Source organism: Ictalurus punctatus, chromosome 4 (assembly GCF_001660625.3).
Source record: "Ictalurus punctatus breed USDA103 chromosome 4, Coco_2.0, whole genome shotgun sequence".
NCBI classification, from domain to species: Eukaryota; Metazoa; Chordata; class Actinopteri; order Siluriformes; family Ictaluridae; genus Ictalurus; species Ictalurus punctatus.
The window spans coordinates 30,351,111-30,374,187 of record NC_071284.1 but is presented as its reverse complement, the minus strand read 5'-3'; the positions used below and the strand labels follow the sequence as shown (position 1 = coordinate 30,374,187).

The window sequence follows — 23,077 nt, the reverse complement described above, 5'->3', positions numbered from 1 at the left end:
AATAGCTTATGCTATTATAAATTAATTGCATTGCTCCTGCAGATAATAATAATAATAAGAGGAAGAAGAAGAAGAAGAAGAAGAAGAAGAAGAAGAAGAAGAAGTGGAAGAAGAAGAATGAGTCTCCTAGGAGCCGCGTATTTTATTTCCAGTAGTGATTTACTGTTTGATAGTGACTTAGGTTATTATTATTATTATTATTATTATTATTATTATTATTATTACCTTGCAATGCTAACTTGTTTGTTTGTTTGTTGTACAGGCGTAATTGAATCATTATGTAGTCAACGGAAAGATTAAATCGATCGCTTCTTAGAGAGAGAGAGAGAGAGAGAGAGAGAGAGAGAGAGAGAGAGATATGATGGACAGGGAGTGTGTTTGTGTGTGAGTGTGTGTGTGTGTGTGCGTGTGTGTGTGTGTGTGTGCGCGCGCGCGCTCGCGCCGCGCATGCTGGCAGTGGTTGGGGAGCTGGTTTATATATCGCCCAGCTAATGAGCTCTGTAGGCAGGGAGGCACTGAGAAGAGAGACAGAAGTGTCCCACTTACACACTCACACACACTCACGCACTCACTGACAGACACAGAAGTGAGTAAAGCGGTGTGCAGCGTGTCAGTGCAGAAGGCTTCGGGAGCAGCAGCGGCACTGTGGAGCGACTTTACAGGAACCGAGCTACATAATGCTTGTGTAAAAAGCTGCAGTGTGTGTGTGTGTGTGTGTGTGTGCGCGTGTGTGTGTGTGGGGGGTGTGTGTGTATGTGTAGTTCTTCACTGAGCTTCTGTGTCAGTGTGTAAATCGTTAAGCTGAGTGAAGCGGAGCGCCATGCAGTGCCAAGCCGAGTTCCGGCTCGCCCAGCCCGCGCAGCTGAAAGCGGCCCGGCGGCGCTACAAGACCTTCATGATCGACGAGATTCTGGCCAAGGAGACGTGCGATTACTTAGAGAAACTCTCTCTATACTCCGTGTGTCCTTCGCTGGTGGTCCGACCCAAAGCCCTGCACTCGTGCTCCGGTAAGACTTCTCTCTTTTAACGCATGAAACCTGCAGATCTCTTACTCTCTTCTCTCAATAACTGTGGATGCTTTCCCTGGTTTCTCACGTGCACTTACAGCCTTAGTGGTGTTTAGAAGTTGTTTGGAGGAAGATACATATGATATGCTCATTGCACCTGAACTACACTATGGTTAAAGTATTATATATCATTTAAAAACTTTACTTTAGAAAATAAGATACTAAGCTACACTAAGAACCTGCCTGTGATTTAATTAACGCAATAAACTGAACAAATGACACACAATTAAAACAAGAGGAAGGAATAAAAACAAAATATCACTCCCTTTTACCACCCTAACCCTCGCATTATTATTATTATTATTATTATTATTATTATTATTATTATTATTATTATTATTATTATTATTATTATTATTTCCGCATTACAGTTTACTTCACATGTGCTCACACTTTATGCAGCAACTTCCACGAAACATAACAAGGAATATTAGCTCCAATCTAATAAAATAGCAACTACGTGATGGCCCTGTGTGTGTGTGTGTGTGTGTGTGTGTGTGTGTGTGTGTGTGTGTGTGTGTCTGTGTGTGTGTGTTTGTGTGTGTGTCAGTGATGGAATGATCTGAATATGCTTGACAGGACACGATCATATTTCATGCATGATTCATGATATGAAACAGATACTTGCGTCACAATATTTGATTTTCTAATGAGTTTTTCTTTTGTCCCATTTGTTTTACTCCCAAATGCCGTAAAATAGTTAAAAAGCAACTTCAAACAGTTGGGTTACTTTCGGGACTCTAGACATTTCCTTTGATCTTAATTTAAACATTTGTGCCGAAAATGAACCATAAAACATAAACCTGTGGACCTGCGCTCTGCAAGCTCGTGGAAAACCGCATCGGTGATATTTAATTATGCTACTAAAAAATAAAAAGATTTCAGATTTTAATTTTCTTGAGGTGAAGAAGCTGATTTAGGTTTTACCCCGCGACCCGATTAACGGATAAGCGGTTGTGGATGGATGGATGGATGGATGGATTTATGTTTTATTTATTTTTTTCCCGTATACTAGCCTATATGCCTAAATATTTTACAGCATACATTTCAGTTGTATTTATTTCTATTAAAAAAAGTTTTATTCATTTATTTATTTATTTTTAATTCTGAAATTAGTCAATTCCGTTTTTTTTAAGGCCTAAAAATGATTATTGGCAGCCTAAATTACTAGCTGTTTGTTATAATTAGGTCATAATTATGCATCACAGTTAATTTTTTTCATATTTTCCCTATCTATCTATCTATCTATCTATCTATCTATCTATCTATCTATCTATCTATCTATCTATCTATCTATGTTACTTAATTTCAGTTATTTATTTATTTGTTTGTTTACTTCGCAATTTCAGATGTCATTCTTTGTAAGCTTGCCAGTCTGCACATTGTCCTAGGTTTGCTTATATGATTTATAGATTTTTTACACATTTTTCAGTCTATCTATCTATCTATCTATCTATCTATCTATCTATCTATCTATCTATCTATCTATCTATCTGTCTGTCTGTCTGTCTGTCTAGGTTATTTAAATTCAAATTCATTCATTCATTCCATCATTCATTCAATTCCATAACCTTGGTGGTCTGTGCATTGTTGTAAGTTTGCTTATATGGTTAATGGCAATCCATTCTAACATGAACGCGCGATAATGGCCCGATATTTAGAGCCTGCATAAGGTTTGCACGAGTCCAGTTTAAAGATTGCATAATGCTGCACAACACTCCTTGAAGATTTAGTAAATCTTTCTGAGCACACAAATATGGAAATGAACAGTTTCACAAACATTTGTCAGTTTTGAACAGTGTCAATGACATGGACATTTATGCCAGTTTCCACTGTCTGATTCTTACATGAACTGCAAATGATGGCAAATATAAAGCAATCGCTTACACAGCACTGAGTATTATATGAAGTGTGCTCACAATTACATCACCATGTTAATGACTTACAGATCACCAGAGGGCTCTTTGTAGAAATGTTTGGTTGGGGATCACAGGAAAGATTTATGGATAATCATATAACTGCATAACATTATTATTATTATCCATTTTAATCCTAAGAACTACATAATTACTGAGGTAAAGTAGAATAATAATAATAAAAAATTAAGCATTTAGTTTGTGGAAAGAAAGTAATAACAGCAGGATAAAGCTCAAGCCACTGCACTGACAGACTCACAAAATGCTAAAATGAATTAATTTAATGACAGGACTCTAGCAAGCAACGTATCTCATAAAATGCAAGACCTAAGCTCTACCTGACTGAAACAGATTCAGAGCTATGTTTATGTTTTTACCTTACAGTATATTCATCTAAGCATTCTTCTCCTAAATTATAATTTATGCCTGTTATAATTGGGGATTAATGATTTCCTGAACTACTTTGCCCTAAGGCTCGAGCCTTTGTCTCAGAATAGGTGTATAGGACACACAGGATATACAGGTTATGGGCAGGAAGCTTTTGAGGTAATTATGTTTGGCACTAATTGCAAGTAAATAACTAATATGCAAAAGACTATGCATCATGCAGAATCAGTACTATTGTACTGAAGAACAGAGGCAGCACATAGGTGTAGTTTATGTCTAAGGGATAAATTCAATTCCAATTGAAAAATGGGAAATAGTATCTTTATTTTAGATCATCACCCTTGGCATTTATTTATTTATTTATTTATTTATTTACATATTTATTTATTTGTTTGTTTATTTATTTATTAGATAACACGTAGCAGTCTATTTGTCGTCAACATCCACAATGTTCATAATTCATTAAGTTAATTGCTTTCAATAATTATGTTTACCATGCTAATAATTTTCCTTTTTTTTTTTAAAAAAAAAATCAAATGAAATCCAAACAATTGCCCTTGTGCATTCAAATTGTCACCATTTTAGCACACGATCAGGTTCAAAGTCCTTTATTACTCAGTTATTCAAGAAAACTCACATGAATTTCACGTCATGTCTTCCACGTTATTCTGTGACTATGATCGCACATGAAAAACATGTGTAGGTGCAATTCACCATGCCCCATGTGTGAAAATAAATGAATCATATTGTAGCCACTTATAAATACCTATGAGAAAGTCTTTTTGCTGTTGTTGTGATAGACTTGACACTGAAAACCACTCAGTAAACCATTTCAGGAGCATTACATTCAAATAATTAGTGTTGTTCAAATCATAAAAATACTCCTAGCAACGGATTCAATCTTTCACTAGAATTGGATTATTTCCATGGACAAGCACACATAGTCTCAAACACATCCTGTTTCCTAATAAGCCAAAGGGTAAGTGTGCAGATTTTTTTGCTAGCTTTGTGCTGAAGGTATAGAGTATCCAGTCCAAATATCAGAACGTGGCACTCACTATATCTTCCTTAGCAGCCCTGGTGTGAGATATTCTATATGCCACTACATCAGCGGCTTGTAATTCTGAATATAGAAAGCGACTGTCACAGTGGATTGCGCCGATATTGCCCTGTGGGTCGTCTCTGGGCTGTTCTTCCTTGTTATGACGATATCATGCCAGAAGGGGCCATTGTAACACTCACTGAACTAAAAGCCAAAAAATAAAAATAAAAAGAAGAAGTGGGAAACAGAATACAGTAAATAAGACATGTAATGCATGGGAAATTAAAGTTAGTACCAGTTCTGTGTTTCAGAGTCAGCTTGAGTTACTAATTCCTTTATGATTACTTTACACAAAGTCATTTGTCAATCCAGTGGCAGTACCTGACTTCTCAAATGTTCCATGACAATGCCGGTTTGTGCAGATCTGCACATGCTAGTACTATTATTTTACATAAGAACATCCAGATAGAAATCACTGTTAAACCATAATGCTGTTCAATTCCCCATTCTGGGTGCTCAGAAGGTGTTGGAGTATTTTCTACGACAGCAGCAGGAATTGTATGGCAGATGCTACACATTTGTTGATATGCTGAAGTTTTCTGTAAGGAGAATCAGACTTTTTGGCATTTATGGAAGGAGTCTCCAGTGTCAACGCTTTGTAACACTCAGAGGCTACGCTGTACGTTGACATTTTCCGATATAGGAAAGTGTTCAAGATGGAGGGCTTTGGGTTTCTGGTTTATTGATGACATGACAAGCTGCATGAGAGAGAAGAAAAGAAAGCATAGTAAGGGAACGTATGTTTATAAATGCTATTCACCAACATTCAACAACATTGAACGTAACTATGAACAAATAAAATATGCACAGTAGTATAAGAAGAATAAAACACTTGTCATTGGAAAATGACAAATTAACTTTCTATAACAGTACACTCCCAAGTGTTTTATTCCTTATGTAGGCCTATCACTTTCACACCTTTATATTTAGGAACAAAAGGAGAAAGAAGTCTCTCTCTCACACACACACACACACACACACACACACACACACACACACACACACACACACACACACACACACACACACACACACACACACACACACAGATAGTTTATCCTACAAATCAAAGTTCTTGAGAAACCACTGGCTAAACATGAGCAAGTCTGGTGGCAGATTACACAATTGCCTTTATCACTTATCTCTCAATGGAAACTGATGACCAAATATTATTTTTACAAAAGCATTTATGCATGGAGATGAGAGAAATCAAAATCAACACTCATGTAATTTTGCATGACAAGGTGGTGATGCATATAACAGCTTCCATCAGAGAGAGAGAGAGAGAGAGAGAGAGAGAAGAAGGAGCTAGAAACATCTAGTTGGGCTTTTCTCTAATCCTTATGTATACTAAGTTTTTATACATTTTGAATCTGACACCATGTCACATACGCATGAACTGTTCTGTATTTGGTTGAAAAACATTTTATTTATGATGCCACCTCAGCATAGTTTTAGTTCAGATCTAGTTGCATTTCAAATGAATCCACCTTTCTTCCTTTCATGCTAATCTTAAAAAAAAACAAAAACAATAACCATTCATATCTTTTCACGTCAATTTTGACATTTATCTACATTTCTGGTGCCTCCAGGCCTGAAAGAAAATCTACAGGCTCATGTTTCAAGTCCAAATACTTAAATAACACTTACAATAAACATAATACTGACTAGAGTTCCACTAAAATCTTTTCCAGATTTTGACAGGTGAGACAGAAAAAAAAATATCAACAACAACAACAACAATAACACACATACACTCAAAAAATGTCTGGTACATTTGAACCCTTTCTCACAGTACCCTGGCAGAATAGAAAAAATCTTATTGGACATTTTCAATCAGTATAAAGAAATGAATTATTTTATTTCCGCAAGTCTGTTATAAGATTGGTCCGGACAGTGTTGGGTTTCTGTGTGTAGAGTACCGTGGTTCTGTGTTTAGCTGAAGGTGATGGGAAAGGGGATTTTTGTTTTGCGATTCCAGAAATGAATGCAAAATCAAGGAAACTCTGGAATATTTGCAGGAGCTTGCATTTTTTCAAAATTACCGCAGATTTTCCGCAGATGCATCATGTGACGTCATCACAACGCGCGTTCAGCCAAAGCCGTCTTCGATTCACGTGCGTCGAACATGAGTACCGCTAAAAGGTCTCATTTACCAACAAACATCACTGTGCAAAACAATTTCATGCAGTTGCAATTTCGCTAATTCAAGTAGTTTTCCTGCAAAAAAAAAAAAACCCATAAGAAAACAAAATTGCATCGCAAATTTTTGAAGATATAAAAAAAATGTTTGCCCGCAAATCCTGTATGGACTGGTATAAAACTGCCACAATAACATTATAAAATTTAAATCTAGTAGACTAGGTAAAAAAAAAAGAAGAAGAAGAAATACCCTGGCCTAAAATATCTGTCAGGTCCTTATGCATTTCTAATCCTTTAATAGCAGATTACCTCCTGACTATTATGATTACTCCAAGGAAACCTGCACTGTAAATAAAACGATGGAACGTTTATCGCCTTATCACTACACAATCAAGGTGCAATTCAAACCATGAATGTTGTATTATCAGCTCAATCTAAACATGAATGGGTAAAGTGAGGGTACGTTAGAATGACATAACAACATATTTCTATCATCCACGTTCCTCTTTTATGTTCTGGGTTTGATCGCTGATGAGTGAGAGCTCCACTTGGGCAACCAAAACATCTTCTACAGCATTACTGAGGGTTCAAATGTACACTGAGTGCCAAGTGTAATCATCCTCGTGGAATCCAATCACTTGAGGTGCCACAACAACTTCGAACAGTACTGACAAGCTGCAACCACTGGTGTAATGTTTGCTACCAGGTTCTTTTGCTGACAGTTGATCGGCGCAGGTTTCGACTTTCTCAGTTTTGTTTGTTAGCTCAGGCGGATGAGTGACAGGCAGCGGTGTTAATTTCCAGATACAAATCACATCACATCACAATGAGGAACTGTTCTGAGAAATTTCCCACTAGACTAATTATAGATCTAAGTCTTTTATATTGAATAATGTTGATAGAAATGGGATGTATTGGCAGTTTTAAAATATTTTTATCCTTCCTACCAAATCGTAAGTAGGTTATAAATAATTTATTGTTATCTTTGGTATTTTACAAAGTATCATCACATCAGACTGACATTGTGATATCATGATATCATATGATGATTAGTGTATGTGGACATTTTTTAAACTTAGCAAGCTCTAAGCTGCAGAATAGTGGTGACTTAGTGTTCATAATAATTCACATCAGCTTGTATGGTGGATGCACCAAATAGTCTAAGAAAACTCTATTGATAAAATGTGTCGTTAACAAACAGAACATACACCCATCAGCCATAAAATTAAAACCACCTGCCTAATATTGTGTAGGTCTTCCTTGTGCTGCCAGTTGTGAGGTGCGAGGTGGGGCCTCCATGGATCGGACTTGTTTGTCCAGCACATCCCACTGAATTTGGAGGCCAAATCCACGCTTTGAACACTTTACCAAGTTAACATTATTGGACTCAGCTACGCAGCACAATTAAACACTGTGTTCTGACACTTTTCTATCATAGCCAGCATGAACTTTTTCAGCAATTTGTGCTACAGTAGCTCTTCTGTGGGATCAGAACAGACGGGCTAGCCTTCGCTCCCCACGTGCATCAGTGTGCCTTGGGAACCCATGACCCTGTCGCTGGTTCAGTGGTTGTTCTTCCTTGGACCATTTTTGGTAGGTACTATCCACTGCAAACCAGGAACACATCACACGACCTGCCGTTTTGCAGTTTCTCCGATCCAGTCGTCTAGCCATCACAATCTGGCCCTTGTAAAAGTCGCTCAGATCCTTACGCTTGAGGATGTTTCCTGCTTTCAGCACATACCCCACGCCTTTGACAGGTGCCTTTGTGACGAGATAATCAATGTTATTCACTTCACCTGTCAGTGGTTTTAATGTTATAGCTGATTGATGTATAATTGTTCATCTCTGAAGTGAAGTTTTTTTTTGTTAGGAGACATTTATGTAATATTTGTAGAAGGAATCGTGTTGTCATCTCTTTGTAACCGTCACGGTGCTTTGTAAAGTTTCCCAGCATGGGAAGGTCTTCAGGACAGAGGAGTTTATTCTTTTCTATTTGTAAAATGACAATCTGTGTCAACAGCTTCAAGAGAAAGAAACGGAGATGCCCTAGGAAACAACTGTTTGTTGTTGTTATGATGTTAGTGTAATGTAACTAACTTGTCTCATGGATGTTCCACAACATTAGATCTAACTATTAACTAGTAAATAGTATGGCAGGTCATTTGTCAATAAGTTATGCATTGTAATTGTTGGGAAATTATGGTGGCATAAGCAGAATATCACACTTTGGACTGTCTTGTTGCTCTAAAAAATACACGCCGGGGTGGTGTGATATGGCCCAATACGACGCAATGTTATTCTTTACATACGGCATGGCCACAAATGAATATAATGTATTAAAGCCACATGGCATCTGTTGTATTTGAACTGCTGCTGTAATCATAAACACTGTCCTGTTCTCATCCCAGCCCTCTTAACAATCTGCTCATACTGAACATCATTTCAAAACACAGTACCATTTGATTTTATGCTATACAGTTGTCGAAAGACAATGATTTATAATCCCACTATCCAGTATATAAGTTCTGGTAGAGTCTGGTTTCTCGACACGTTTCTAATTCATGTTGTCTCAGGAAGTTTTCCATCACCGTTGTCACCTCTGGCTAAATCAGCATCCGGATTTCTTCATCGCTGCTTTGTGAAGATGTCTATTGTTAAGCCATGATTTGCTACACAAATCAAATCAAACTGAATTTAATATAATGAGCCAGTGAAAATGTGGCAGCAGGAACCGAAGTGTGGAGATGATGGATAATATCCATAACATTTCATTAATTCAAGCAATGGAATTCTCAAATTTCTATGTATTATGCATAAAACATGACGTTCCACAACATGTTTAGGTCTGGGCTCAAGTTACACAGTTGGCCACAAGGACACAACGTAATCATTTGTGGCTATGAGATACTTCATTTGTGGATCTTACAATATTAACTTGTGGATATTCATTTGTGGCCACACCTTATAAACAAATAATAACCATCATGTCACCTCAGCAGCTCTGTACTAATCTGACTCACACATATTAAATAGTGTTTAACAAAGATGCTGAATGATTGAGGTGTGTGTGTGTGTGTGTGTGTGTGTGTGTGTGTGTGTGTGTGTGTGTTAGAGAGAGAGAGAGAGAGATTGAGTGGTAAAGGGTGCTGAGAGGTTTCATGCCTGAACTTGTGGCTGAAGTGGAATATTAGCAGTCAACCATCCTAAAATGAAGTTATTCTCCTTCTGACACACTGAACCGTCTCCATCTTGTCCCCATCACCCCCCCCCCCCCCCCATGAAAACACCTTTCCAAAAATCATAACTAAAAAATATCTCACATTTTTGCCTTATCTGGACAAGCCCTTTCTCTGTTTCTCACTCTATTTATTTCTAAAAGCATCTTTAGCCTTTTCTTTTTAAAAAAAAACAAACAAAAAAAACACTATCTCTTGAGTCTGCATTTTATGAAGTCTGGCGTCTTATTGCTGTCTGAGAGACGGAGACTGAGAGAAAGAGAAACGCAGAGAGTTGAAGAGATTTAGGAGAATCATTATCGTCCACGGGTTCAGGGGTGTCGTGTAAAACACTGCTTACATCATCAGAGCAGTTCTGCAGTTCGGTGACCTACATCAGCCAGGTCAGGCTTTTTAGCGTTTCCCAACACCATTAAGGCGAGAAGGGACAGGCTATTAGTGAGGATTTAGTTCACTTGGACCATAATGGCTGCTTAAACTGGCCACGCAGCAGCTAAGCATGTGACAGCGTCACAATTAAAGCAGTCAAACGTATCCTCGTGCGCAATTTAGGGCCGTTTTCCGAATCTGGATTAAACACTTTGCTGAACCGAAGTATCACATCAGTGGGGAGTCAGGAGACGTTTTACTTTGGTCTTGGCTTAAATTCTGCAATTGAAATCAGGCCTTAACCTCCAAAAAAACACATAATAAAGTCATTCCTGCTTCCATAATTCACGCTACCTGTGTTGAACTATATATTATAACTTCTGTGTGCAAGGATGGTTTTATATGGCTTTTAAACCTTGAAATAGTCTTATTTTATTGGCAGATAGAACCTTTTTTTATATTTTAAAATGAGTAAAAATGTCTAGAAATAATCTTAAGAATTTTTAATAAAGTTTAATAGTCTTATATTTAGTTTATTTAGTTGGATAAATGTGACTGTATTCAAGATGTATTTGCTTGCAAAGATGTCATTTTTTTGCAGTGCATGATTCAATGTGAACTCAACTTGATTTTATGTTAGTCATGGTAATTGGTTATATTGTAACCAACCCCCCCCCCCATTATATTGTAATTAATATGTTAATACATGACTTAATGCCTTGCTATTTATTTGGCATTTAGTCACATTAAATAATGTTGATCTCATGACATAAATCTCAGTGATCTGATATTTTCCCCTTGTCAATCCTGTCTTACTCTTACTTAAGTAGGTGTCTAGATATTTCATTTTTTAACTGAGTAATGTTATTAGATAACATTTGTTTTCCGTGTCATTTTTTTGACTACTCTAACCATCTTTGATCAGCTACCTTTATTTAAAATGAAAATTATATGTATTCCTGCAGGCCCGTCATCACTCGCATACCCCTTGCTGTCTGTCATCACACGTCAGCCCCCCAGTGGCCTGGCACATGTTCCCCAACCCTCGCCCCCTGGCCGGGTCACTCACCTGCCCATGGTGTCGCCCCAGCATGCACTGCCAGGTGAGCCTGTGTCGAGTGAGACGCCCGTCAGCATCAGCAGCGAGTCAGAGACGGAGCACAGCGCCCCCCGGCTGAAGAAGCCACGTCGCAGTCGCACCATCTTCACTGAGCTGCAGCTCATGGGTCTGGAGAAGAAGTTTCAGAAGCAGAAGTACCTCTCCACTCCTGACAGGTCAGCACCTGGTATACGTTATTATTATTATTATTATTATTATTATTATTAAACAGCATAAACTCTCCTATTTGAAAATGTATCAAAATTCACCCCACACATTTGTATGAAAAGTTACAAAGATTAGCCTTGTAATAAAAAAAAATATATATATACACCTGATTATCAGTTTTCATATCCTTGCTTTATATATTTATTATTCATTATAATTATCACATATATACGTTGAGATGGAGTTAAGTTCATATAGTAGTTTCTCAGGAACCGTAAGTCGAATGACTGGGTTATATATATATAAAAAAAAAAACATGGCCACCACCAGCCAATCAGATTTCACCAGGTACAGTATTTCACAGTGACAGCACTGAGCTATCATCACAAAACATCAACAATAGGTTCATCTATGTTCTTTAGTGTTCTAAATAACTATGAACTGGCCACTGGGGGTGCTATTTGCAAACGGTGCCTGGACCCCACTTACGGCCATAACATTTAATGTGTTACATGTATAATTGTATGTACTGTTTAAAAATATCATTTGCTAAACGTGTATTTTAAAAAAAAAAAGATTAAATATATTTTTTCTGCATTTAGACTTTATTTCGACACTGTTGCCGTGACAGTCTTTCAGCTGTGAACCAGAGAACCAATTATAAAGTAGTTGTAACTCAGGAGTAAGCGTTATGTACCATAAAGACATTGGGGCACACCACTGTACCATGAATAACATCTGGATTGTTCTGCATTTAAACAAGCAGCAGTTGTTTTTGTATTAGTAAGTTAGTATTACTGTAGAATTGAATAAAAACAGGGCGGACAGTTGCTTAGTGGTTAGCATGTTTGCCTCACACCTCCTGGGTTGGGGGTTCGATTCCCGCCGCTGCCCTGTGTGTGTGTGTGTGTGTGTGTATGTGGAGCTTGCATGTTCTCCCCGTGCTGCGGGGGTTTCCTACGGGTACTCCGGTCCCCCCCCCAGCTCAAAGACATGCATGGTAGTCTGATTGGCATGTCCAAAGTGTCCGTAGTGTATGAACGGGTGTGTGAGTGTGTATGTGATTGTGCCCTGCGATGGATTGGCACCCTGTCCAGGGTGTAACCCCGCCTCGTGTCCCATGCTCCATGGAATAGGCTCCAGGTTCCCCACAACCCAGTAGGATGAGCGCTATAGAAAATGGATGGATGAATCAAAATGCTAACAAGACATCAGGTTCAAATACTGGTTCCATCACAATCACCTGCTTTTTTTCTGTGTTTGTACTTCATATTTCCTTCAGCAGGGTCAGCGCTATAATTTTTTTATCAGTCATAAACTTTAGTGCAATATCCTTGAAGAAACAAGAACGTACACGTATGCATGAAATAGATTTTCATAGTCTGAGCAACAGACAAAAAAAAAAAAAACTAAAGCAGATGTTGGAAACTGAATGGCATTGATTATCACAGTGACATTTTGAGTTATACTTTTGGGAATGTGTCAAACACGGTTAACCCGCACGAGCCAGAACATTAGGTACCTAATGTTCTGGTCGAGAGAATAGTAACATTTTAACCTTGGGCTTTTGAATAGCTGACCAGAAATCGTCTAAAAGAAACACTACACCCATTCAAGAAAACAGGGAGACATGCCAATAACAGCAAACAGAAATGTATTACACTGATTCCATGCCGATCATTTAATATACACACAGGTGTATATAAAACACTTTGGAGCTTTGTACAATGAGATGATGTAATCCGTGTGTCTTAGGTTGCCTCTTGTGGGTCGTTCCTTCTCAGCCTTCGCACATTTTCCATTTTATTTCCGACTTCATGCTTGGCCCTGCTGAACATACTTCCATTATAGCATGGACTGTATTTAAAATTGAAAATCTAAAGCCTGCCCATGAAGGAACATAAGGTTCAAAATGTGACAGACGGACAATTTTTCATAGTTTTTAGTCCTGTTCAGTTTAAAGTCATATTTCACACACTGGTTCTTCTGTTGGTTCCTCTTGGGGAACCCTTAACGGTTCCATGCAGAACCCTGCATAAGAGCATTTTCATTTTATGCCATGTCCAAATTGCTTTAAAAAGCTAAATACTAGTATGTATACAAATAGCAAAAAGCTCCTTTCTCAAAACAAGAAAGAGATACGTATACAGTACTGTGCAAAAGTCTTAAGCATCCTTTTACATTTTTGTTTCATTTAATGTACATATCTTAATATGTACAGTATTTGTGCAGAAAAAAACCCACAAGTTTTGGCTATAGACAAATCATTTTGGAAAAAAAAAAATGTTACAGAGAAAAGAAACATCTATACCAAGTTGTTAAAAAGTTTCGATGTTCTCCGTATGGTTTCCTCTGGGTTCTCCGGTTTCCTCCCACCAACCCAACAACATAGTAGTCGGGGGATTGGACTCTAAACTGGTGTCACATCTAGGCTTATTCTCCCCTCGCACCCAATTTATCCCAGCATAGGATCTGGATCCAATGTATGGCTGACCAGAATAAAGCAGCTGTACATTTTCTTTACACGTGCCTAAGACTTTTGTGCCGTGCTATAAATTTAAAGAGAAATACATTTTTCATAACTTAACACCCTCATGGGTAAATAGATCAATGGCTCTGGATTGTAAGGTTTCAAATTAAGGCAGAGACTGTAGAATACTTGGCCGGACTTTTCTTACACTGATCTACACACACACACATACACACACACACACACACACACACACACACACACACACACACACACAGAGACACACACACACATATCTGATACCTGCCATTCAGTCTTAGAAGTGAATTAATTAAAGTTCCAGCTGAAGGAAGAACATAAACTGGGGGAAATCCCTATCCTCAGGCAGTAGGAAGGATGTGATCACCATATTGCTGGTCTGTTTGTTCATTCTCTCTCTCTCTCTCTCTCTCTCTCTCTCTCTCTCTCTCTCTCTCTCTCTCTCTGTGTGTTGTGGTTTTTGGCTCCTGAGCTCCTTAGCCACAGCTGAAAGTGTGCACGCAGCCACATAATCAAAACCTCATAAAACATGCTACCATACAAATTTGTACAATTTATATAATTCAGTCCTAATCATTTTTATAAGGTACAGATGATTATGATCATCATCATCAATTGATTTAAAAATAAGCTTTCCTGTCTAAAAAATATTTCATTTCAGCTTTATTTGTGTGTTGACATCGGCACAAAGCAGTATTACAGGAGCCCACGTTCAGGCTCATATTGAAAAAAACGTATACGAAATAGCAAGAAAAAAAAAAAAAACTTCATGGATGTCAAGACTGGCCAGAGAACCCACATTTCTCTGTTGCATATTATGTAATTAGGATTTTATATTTCCATAAGTAGGATTAAACAGCTTAAAAAGTTTATATATATATATATATATATATATATATATATATATATATATATATATATATATATATATATATATATATATTCCTTCTGATCAATCAAGACCTCTGTGGTATTTTATTTACTTATATATATATATAGAGGCCTCTGAGGCCATTATTTTTATAATATATATATATATATATATATATATATATATATATATATATATATATATATATATATATATATATATATAGAGAGAGAGAGAGAGAGAGAGAGAGAGAGAGAGAGAGAGAGAGAGGTCTTGATTGGTCAGAAGGTGTTGATTCATTTTCTATAAAGGAAGCTATTACAATAATTTCAGCTGCAGGGAAATCACAGGTTTAGATTAATGCTCTCATACTTTACTATCTTTACTACTTCACTATTTTTTGGAGGAGTCTCCAGGGTCACTGTCTTCACTCAGAAGTAAAGCAGATCCCTTACATTTTCCAACACGGCAAAGTCTTCAGGACAGGGTTTACAGTTGTTGCTGATTTTCTTTTGGTCTTATTAACTAAGAAACAACAAATTATAGCTACTATATCCTCCAGTGCTATGAAAAAAGTATTTGTCCCCTCCCTGATTTCTTTTGTTTCTGAATATATCTCATACTAAATAGTTTATAAAACAAGGGCAACCTGAGTAAAGATAAGTCTTTCACAGCACTGTGGTGGAATTTTGGCCAACTCTTCCTTGCAGAACTGCCTTACTTCAGCCACTTTGTAATGTTTTTGTGCATGAACTGCCCGTTTAAGGTCCTGCCACGGCATATCAATTGATTCAAGTCAGCACTTTGACTAGGCCTCTCCAAATCTTAAATTTAGCTTTTTTCTTTAGCCAATCAGAGATGGATCCCCACACCATCACACTTCCACCACCATGTTTGACTGTACGTATGATGTTCTTTTTATGGAATTTGGTGTTTGGTTTAAAGTGTAAAGGGATCCCTGTCTCCCATACAATTCCACTTTCGACTCATAAATCTACAGAACAATCTCCCAAAATGTTTGAGGATCAACAAGGTACGTTTTGGCAAAATTCAGACGAGCCTTAATGTTCTTCTAGGTTAGCAGTGGTTTTCACCTCGCCATTCTTCTATGGATGCAATTTTTGCCCGGCGTCTTTCTGATAGTGGAGTCAAGAAATCAGGATACTTTTTCACAGCACTATATAATAATAACAGGAACTAACTTGCCTTCCAGACTTTTAACAACATTGACTGTAACTGGAAATGGATAAAAAAAAAAAAAAATCAATTTGTTGTTCTTAAATGCATAAAAAATTGTAAGAATTGGCAAATCTCTGTGGTACAGTATAAGAGGAATAAAACAGTATGTGATGTGCTGTTATAGGAAAATAATCAAATTTTGAGCATCACACCACATCATCTTTGATTATTTTCTTATTACAGCATGCCCCATTGTTTTTTTATTCCATTTTAAGCCAACCCATGAGATAAACAAGCTTCTGACAGAAGTAACACAATTTGCAATATATCCCAGTCAGAGTTTTGGCGACTTATTTTTTGTTTTCATTATTATTTGAGTTTAATGATTATCCTTTGTAAGCAGCGTGTGTCCCCGAATAGCCCCATGAGACAGGGACCTCATTTCCTTTCTTAGATATCTAAACCCAAGAAAATAGAGAGACAGAGTACAAGAAAGAGAAAGACCATTGTTTTCTGTGTGTGCATCGATTTTGCTCAATTCCAACAGATCTATGTGTCTGACATCAAAGTGACATGGAGTGTTTGACTGCCTGGCTGGGAGAGGCAATGTGGTAGAGCTGGTTAATCCTTTTTAGCTGTTGCGAGCTACTTTGAAGGAAGACATGACAGGAATCTCTGTGTGATCGTTTGATAGCACGGCTGTTTGATACAGCGCTCTCTGTACGGTCCAGGCCCAGCCATGGCTATCACATTACCGCCAAACCAATCGCTGAATTAGTCATGGAAAGCTTGCCGGAGTGGCCAAAGGAAGCCTGGCTGCCTTGAAGACAGAAATGATCTCGTATGATAGGATTACCTTTTTTCCTGTATAGATAAATGGTGACAGAATTGAGTGGAAGGTCTGCAATTACAGTCAGTCTGGGAAAACTATTCTAGACCGAACAGTGTGTCCTCCTTTGATATGTCATTGCAGTTTTACTGATTATGCTGTGATTAGATGGACATCTGGACCGGCAGAGATGGCCACCCACTGGGTTTTATGTGTAGGATAACAGATGTCTTTGAGATGTGTGTCAGTCGTCTTCCCCTTTGCTGCCAGTTAATAGGATTTAGTTATTGTAGTGGAAGTTCCTAACAGGACAGAGGACATGCTTGAGTCAAATGTATTTAGGACTGAGTGCACACTCAGGATGGACAAATCATAAATTCATTAGCTAGCATACCACACAAGTCAGAACACCAGCAGACTAGCTCATACCATGCTATACCTCTACAGAAGTCCAACTAACTATGCTAAAAAGTGACAAATAATGTATTTGAACTCAGAAGTATGACAAGCTAATTTGGTGCGTTAATGTAGACTGTGGAATATAAGTCTTTACCATCTTCGACAAAGAAGGCCAAAAGTCTTTGTCTCATCACACATAATTTGAGTCTGGGATCTGGCTAATGTCTTCATTTTTGCTATGTAAAGTGTCAAAATGTGAACTGGTGGCGTCTTATGCGAGCATCCAGGTTATAGTTTTATGCTGCCTGATACTGTATTGTATTTTGCTCAGTTTATTCAAGTTTTCCCTTCATATGCCTGATTGCAGAAATATTGTATAGCATCTATTCAAGCTAATTAATATGCCAATTAAAAATAGTTCCCTTGGTGTAACATAAGATTAGAGGTAGTGCCAAGTGCGGAAAATTCACTATGTGTTTTATTAGGGCAAATTGGGGGTCAGAGCACAGACAAGCAGTGTAATCATAGTCAAGTACACAGGCATAAGTCGAAAATGGCAAGAAACAGATCAGGTGTAGGCCGAGACATAAGCTTAGTAATGTACAATACTATTGGCAAGTCTTCGCAACGAACAATCAAGAAGAAAACATCTAACAGGTGAACACAATCAATAAGAGACGAATAACTGGACTAGGGGTGGAGACAGGACTGCAACAGAAATGAGAACATAAGCATATGGAGCTTGTTGCCATAGCGATGGCCATGAGAAGGGGGAATCTGTGACACTCAGTGCTTTACGTAGTGCAGCAGGTGGCAGGATTTGGAAATGAGCAACACACACACACACACACACACACACACACACACACACACACAGACACACACACACACACAAACCCAGACACTCACCATTAATCTCAATTTCTCTTGTTGATCATTTGTGCTAATTTTCTTACAGGTTGTATTGATTTGCACTGTGTGTGTTTGTGCATGTGCAGATTGGACCTGGCTCAGTCTCTTGGTCTCACCCAGCTCCAGGTCAAGACTTGGTACCAGAACAGACGGATGAAATGGAAGAAAATGGTAAGTCCAGTATAATAGCTTTGATAAAATAGTGGCTGTTTATCTGATCAGCAATGAGCACTTCTTTACTGATGTGGGTGGAGCAGCTCCACTGGGGATGTGTCATTACAAATCTGGTACTTTCACACTTAAGGCCAATATTCTGCTAACAATATGCTCTTAGTCATTTGGTTCTTAGTCAAAGGTAACAAGAACAGCTAATCTGATTTAATATCACCCAACCATATCTTTTAATAAAGGTATTTATTTAAGTTCAACCCATCATGCCATTTACCTGGTCAGCACCTGCACAAATAATAACATCAAACGCACAGACACACACATCAATGCACTGATCTTATGCAGAGGTGCCAAAATTACCAATGAGAAAATCCTAGGAGGAAAAAAAAATATTCTCACACACCCAAGTGGACGGTTTAGCTTCATGCTAATACTCTAAGTCATTAAAAAATAGATTTATTATCTGCAAATGAATATACATTACAACCAACCTGAACAGAACTACCTGTACCGAAGAAATCATCGGTGTCCTGCCTGAATGACTACCAGCCTGTTGCACTCACACCTATCGTCTTGAAGTGCTTCGAGCGGCTAGTCACGAAACACATAAAGAGCAGTCTTCCCAGCACACCGGACCCGGTGATGATTCTACAAGGACGATTCTACAGGGCCATTAAAGTCACCTGACTTGAACCCCATAGAAAATCTCTGGTAGGATTTGAAGAAGGCGGTTGCAGCACGCAAACCCAAGAACATTACTGAACTAAGACTCCTCAGGAACGCAGCCAGAAGCTGGTATCTAGCTATGCATCTTGTTTGCAGCAAGTTATAACAGCAAAAGGATCCTATAAGTACTAAAGATGCTTGGCATGAAGGGGTTGAATAATTTTGAGACTGGAGAAATCATTATAAGTTGCATTTTCAGTTGAATTTGTCGAAACCACTTGAAGCATTCGTCATGTTGAACTATTTCAATCGCTTTTGCTTGATTTGTTCATCGCAAACAGCTGAAAGTCTGTAAATTTTGACAATAAACCTGATTTGCAGTCGGGTATATAGCAAAAATCGCAAACTGTAAATATAGATACTTCTGCTCATGCCATATGGTATTTGTCTAATATATAATCTAGAAGGTATTATATGTAATAAGCTTGAAAAGGATTTGCTATTCAGTATATAGCACTGGTTTTCTACAGTTATTGGAAAAATGAAAATGTTCAGTGGTAGAGATTCACCTTTAATTGAAGGACTTAATGTTCAGGAAGTGGTGCTGTAGGAGTTAAAAAGTATCACAGAGGCTGACAGACTTGATATACAGTATATCTCATCTTTAACTTATCATTTGGATGTCTGTATTTCATAACTAAAATAAAAGTCAAATGGACCACCAAGCTGCAGAGTAGAAATCCAAACCCTACCATTAAAAATCCATTAGACAATTTTTAACCTGTACACCATATATAATGCCGAGAAAGCTTTCGCCTCGAGGCAGTGTGCTTAAGTGTGTGTATGCGTTCGTGTGTTGAGAGACACGGGAGATGATTTAGGATAAAGTGCAGATCTCCTTCAGCACGGTCAACATCTCATCCAAGACGAAAAGCTCTCTAGAAGATTTCCTGTCAGAAATTAATGATCACACATTGTCCCTTAATCACTGTAATAACCACATTGACCTTTGACCTTGGCTTTCATCTGTCACGGTCCTATTAAAGAGCATCTTGTGTTTCTTCAGGTACTAAAAGGAGGGCACGAGGCCCCTACAAAGCCTAAAGGCAGACCCAAGAAGAACTCTATCCCCACCACAGAGGAGATTGAGGCAGAGGAACGACGGCTCGCCCAACTGGCTGAGAAACATGAGCAGCGGAGAGGGGAAGTTCAAGTCGAGGTCCAGGAGCAATTTAAAAAACATGGAGAAGTGTTTCAGTCACAACCGCAAGACCTGAGCACGAGTGGGAAGAGTGAGATTCTCCATTCCCTGAATCTGGAGGCCTCAGATGGTGAACAAGTTCCTCAGTTAACACCAGAGAGCTAAATTTGCATCTACACTGTTCCAAAAACTGAGAGTACCAAAAGTGCTTAGTGGCTCCAATCACCATAGCGCCAAAGACACACATACAGATATTCGTTTTGTTTAAGGAGCAGTCCTTCACTCTGTAGTGGTGCTTTACATACTCCTGTGGCTCCTTTTGCAGTAATTTACGATCACCCGCATGCAGCCAAACGCACTTCAGCTAAATTCTCCTAACGCTGGTACCCCGAGTACCAAACGGACAAACAGTAAGTGTTTATGTTTTATTTTTCCTGAGCGATTTGCTCTCCTACACCATAATGGCTGCCTGCTTTATTGCCTTTGTTGAATTTGTGTCGTCTGTGTACAGCCGTGTCTCGTTCTCTGCCAAAGATCATAAATCTGAAATATTGAAAATACCCTTAGAGGTAATAGTGCCTTTTTATCGTCACGTTCAAACGTTTTGTTTTTCCATGAATGAACACAGATGAACATTTGTACAGGAGGTTATTTTTTTTTACATGATTATATATGACTTTGTAAAGGAAGCTTGGCAAAGGGGGGAATAAATAAATAAATAAATAATAAAAACCTTTAGGGTTGAATTAATACCAAGCAAAAAATTGAAATTATTATTGATTATTATTATTATTATTATTATTATTATTATTATTATTATTATTATTATTATTATTATTATTATTATACATTTTCCAAAGCACATTTTCTTTATTGGAAAGCTAAAATCTGCTTGGTTTTTGAAAAGCTTTATGTAATTTCCAGACTTTTTTATTTTTATTTTTATTTTTATTTTTTATACATGACAACCTTCCAAATGGATGTTTTAAAAAATAAATCTTTTTGTAAAAAAATATTTTCCAAACGGCATTTCCTTTTTTTAAAAAAGCTAAAAAGTTGATGAAATTTCAGAACTTTTACATCCATGACAAGCTTCCAAAACACAACATTTGAAATACACAATATTTAAAAAAAGTGTTTTCCTTCTTTCTTTCTTTTCTTCTTTTTTTTTTTTTTTTTTTACTTTCCATCGAGGATTTCTAAAGTGAAAATTGTCCCTGTTTTTTAAAAAGTTGCTATAAATTCAGGACTCTTGCATACATGACAAACTATATTTGAATAATCGATGCTTTGTATTTATTTTGTGTGTAGGAGCCAAGCTTTGTTTCAACTGTATAAAACCCTGCAAAGTGACATATTCATATAAAATACCTGCGATGATCATATGAACAGTGTATAAAGTATTGCATTCGTTTTTTTTTTTTTCCTTGTCTGTGATAATGTGTTTTGGAGCTGAGATGGGCGGACCATCTGAGGCAGCCTGGCTTTTAACGCCTTAAATAAATCCTATTTACCTGTCAGGGACATGGACAAATTCATAAATCACCATGGCAGCCGGTAAAACGAGGAAGCTGGCAAACGTGAGTGTGTACAGGAGGCAGTGTGGCCCGAGGCAGAGGCGCACACACACACACCACCCTGCTGACTGACAATCCACTAAACTGAGATATGCGCAGCACGTTTCCAGCTCCAAGCTCATTTCTGCCTTTTGTAAAAAAAAAAAAATATATATATATATATATATATATATATATATATATATATATATATATATATATATATATATATATATATATATATATATTGTAAAGCTCATGCTGTTGTTGTTTTTCTTTGTTGTTGTTTTTTTTTTACAGTTTGCTTGAAAAAAAAATCTACATTACTATGCTATGAAATATAGTTTGATAGAAAATCTGCAAGTGTTTGTGCATATGCAACTGATTTTACGTTTCATTTTTGGGAAAATCGACTATAAATATTTGCTAAGAATTGTATTTTCCCCCCACCTCACCGAAACTGTAATTTCTACCTTGAGTGGTTATTTTTTTATTTTTATTTTTTTGCCTATTTAATGACATTTAATAAAGACAATACTCATTTACATCAGGGTCAAAGGTCACTCAGAAGAGGTATGTTATGTTTTAAATGTATGTGGGGTCCATTTTAACTTTCGTTTGACCAATTCTTTATTGGTAATGATTCCTTGTAAGCAGTTTTATAAAATCTAAAATAATGCCTCGTAACGTTTAATGATGTATTATGTTGTACATCAAGTGTCATAAGTCTCACTGAAGTGCCAAACTTTATAACTATTAATGTAAATAAACGCTGCGAATAATGATAAAGCAATTGTATTATTTATTAATATTTATACAGTCACTTTAATGGAGTGCTAAAAAAAATGTTGCATGCCTGAGATGAATTTTTTTCCCCATCATTTTATTTAGATTAATAATTTATAGCACATTATTAGAGGGTTATAAGGCATTATTATAGTTTTTGTAAGAATGCTCACAAGAAATCATTACTTATATTACATAACTTGTAACAGTGAATTCTAAACAAAGGAATTTTAAGCATAGTTATAATGCTTTATGAATATGGGCTTGGGGGAGTGTATGGTGGCTTAGTGGTTAGCCCGTTTGCCTTGTACCTCCGGGGTTGGATCCCCGCCTAAACCTGGTGTGCATGGAGTTTGCACGTTCTCCACTCTGCTCCAGGGGTTTCTTCCGCGTACTCTGATTTCCTCCCTCAGTCCAAAGACCTGCGCTGTAGGCTGATTTCCGATTTATCTGTAGTGTGTGATTGTTGTGTGTGATTGTGCCCGGTTATGGGTTGGCACCCCATCCAG

The 23,077-nt window shown here is 37.6% G+C and overlaps 1 protein-coding gene across 1 annotated transcript; it reads left to right on the top strand.

The window, feature by feature from the left end:
• The first annotated feature begins 379 nt into the window (after positions 1–379).
• barx2 (BARX homeobox 2) lies at positions 380–21,746 on the top strand. Its single transcript, XM_017466734.3, has 4 exons — positions 380–1,007; positions 11,188–11,497; positions 18,275–18,359; positions 20,092–21,746. Exons 1-4 carry the CDS (start codon positions 821–823, stop codon positions 20,389–20,391), a joined length of 882 nt encoding a protein of 293 aa, XP_017322223.3. The 5' UTR covers positions 380–820; the 3' UTR covers positions 20,392–21,746.
• Positions 21,747–23,077: the final 1,331 nt, after the last annotated feature.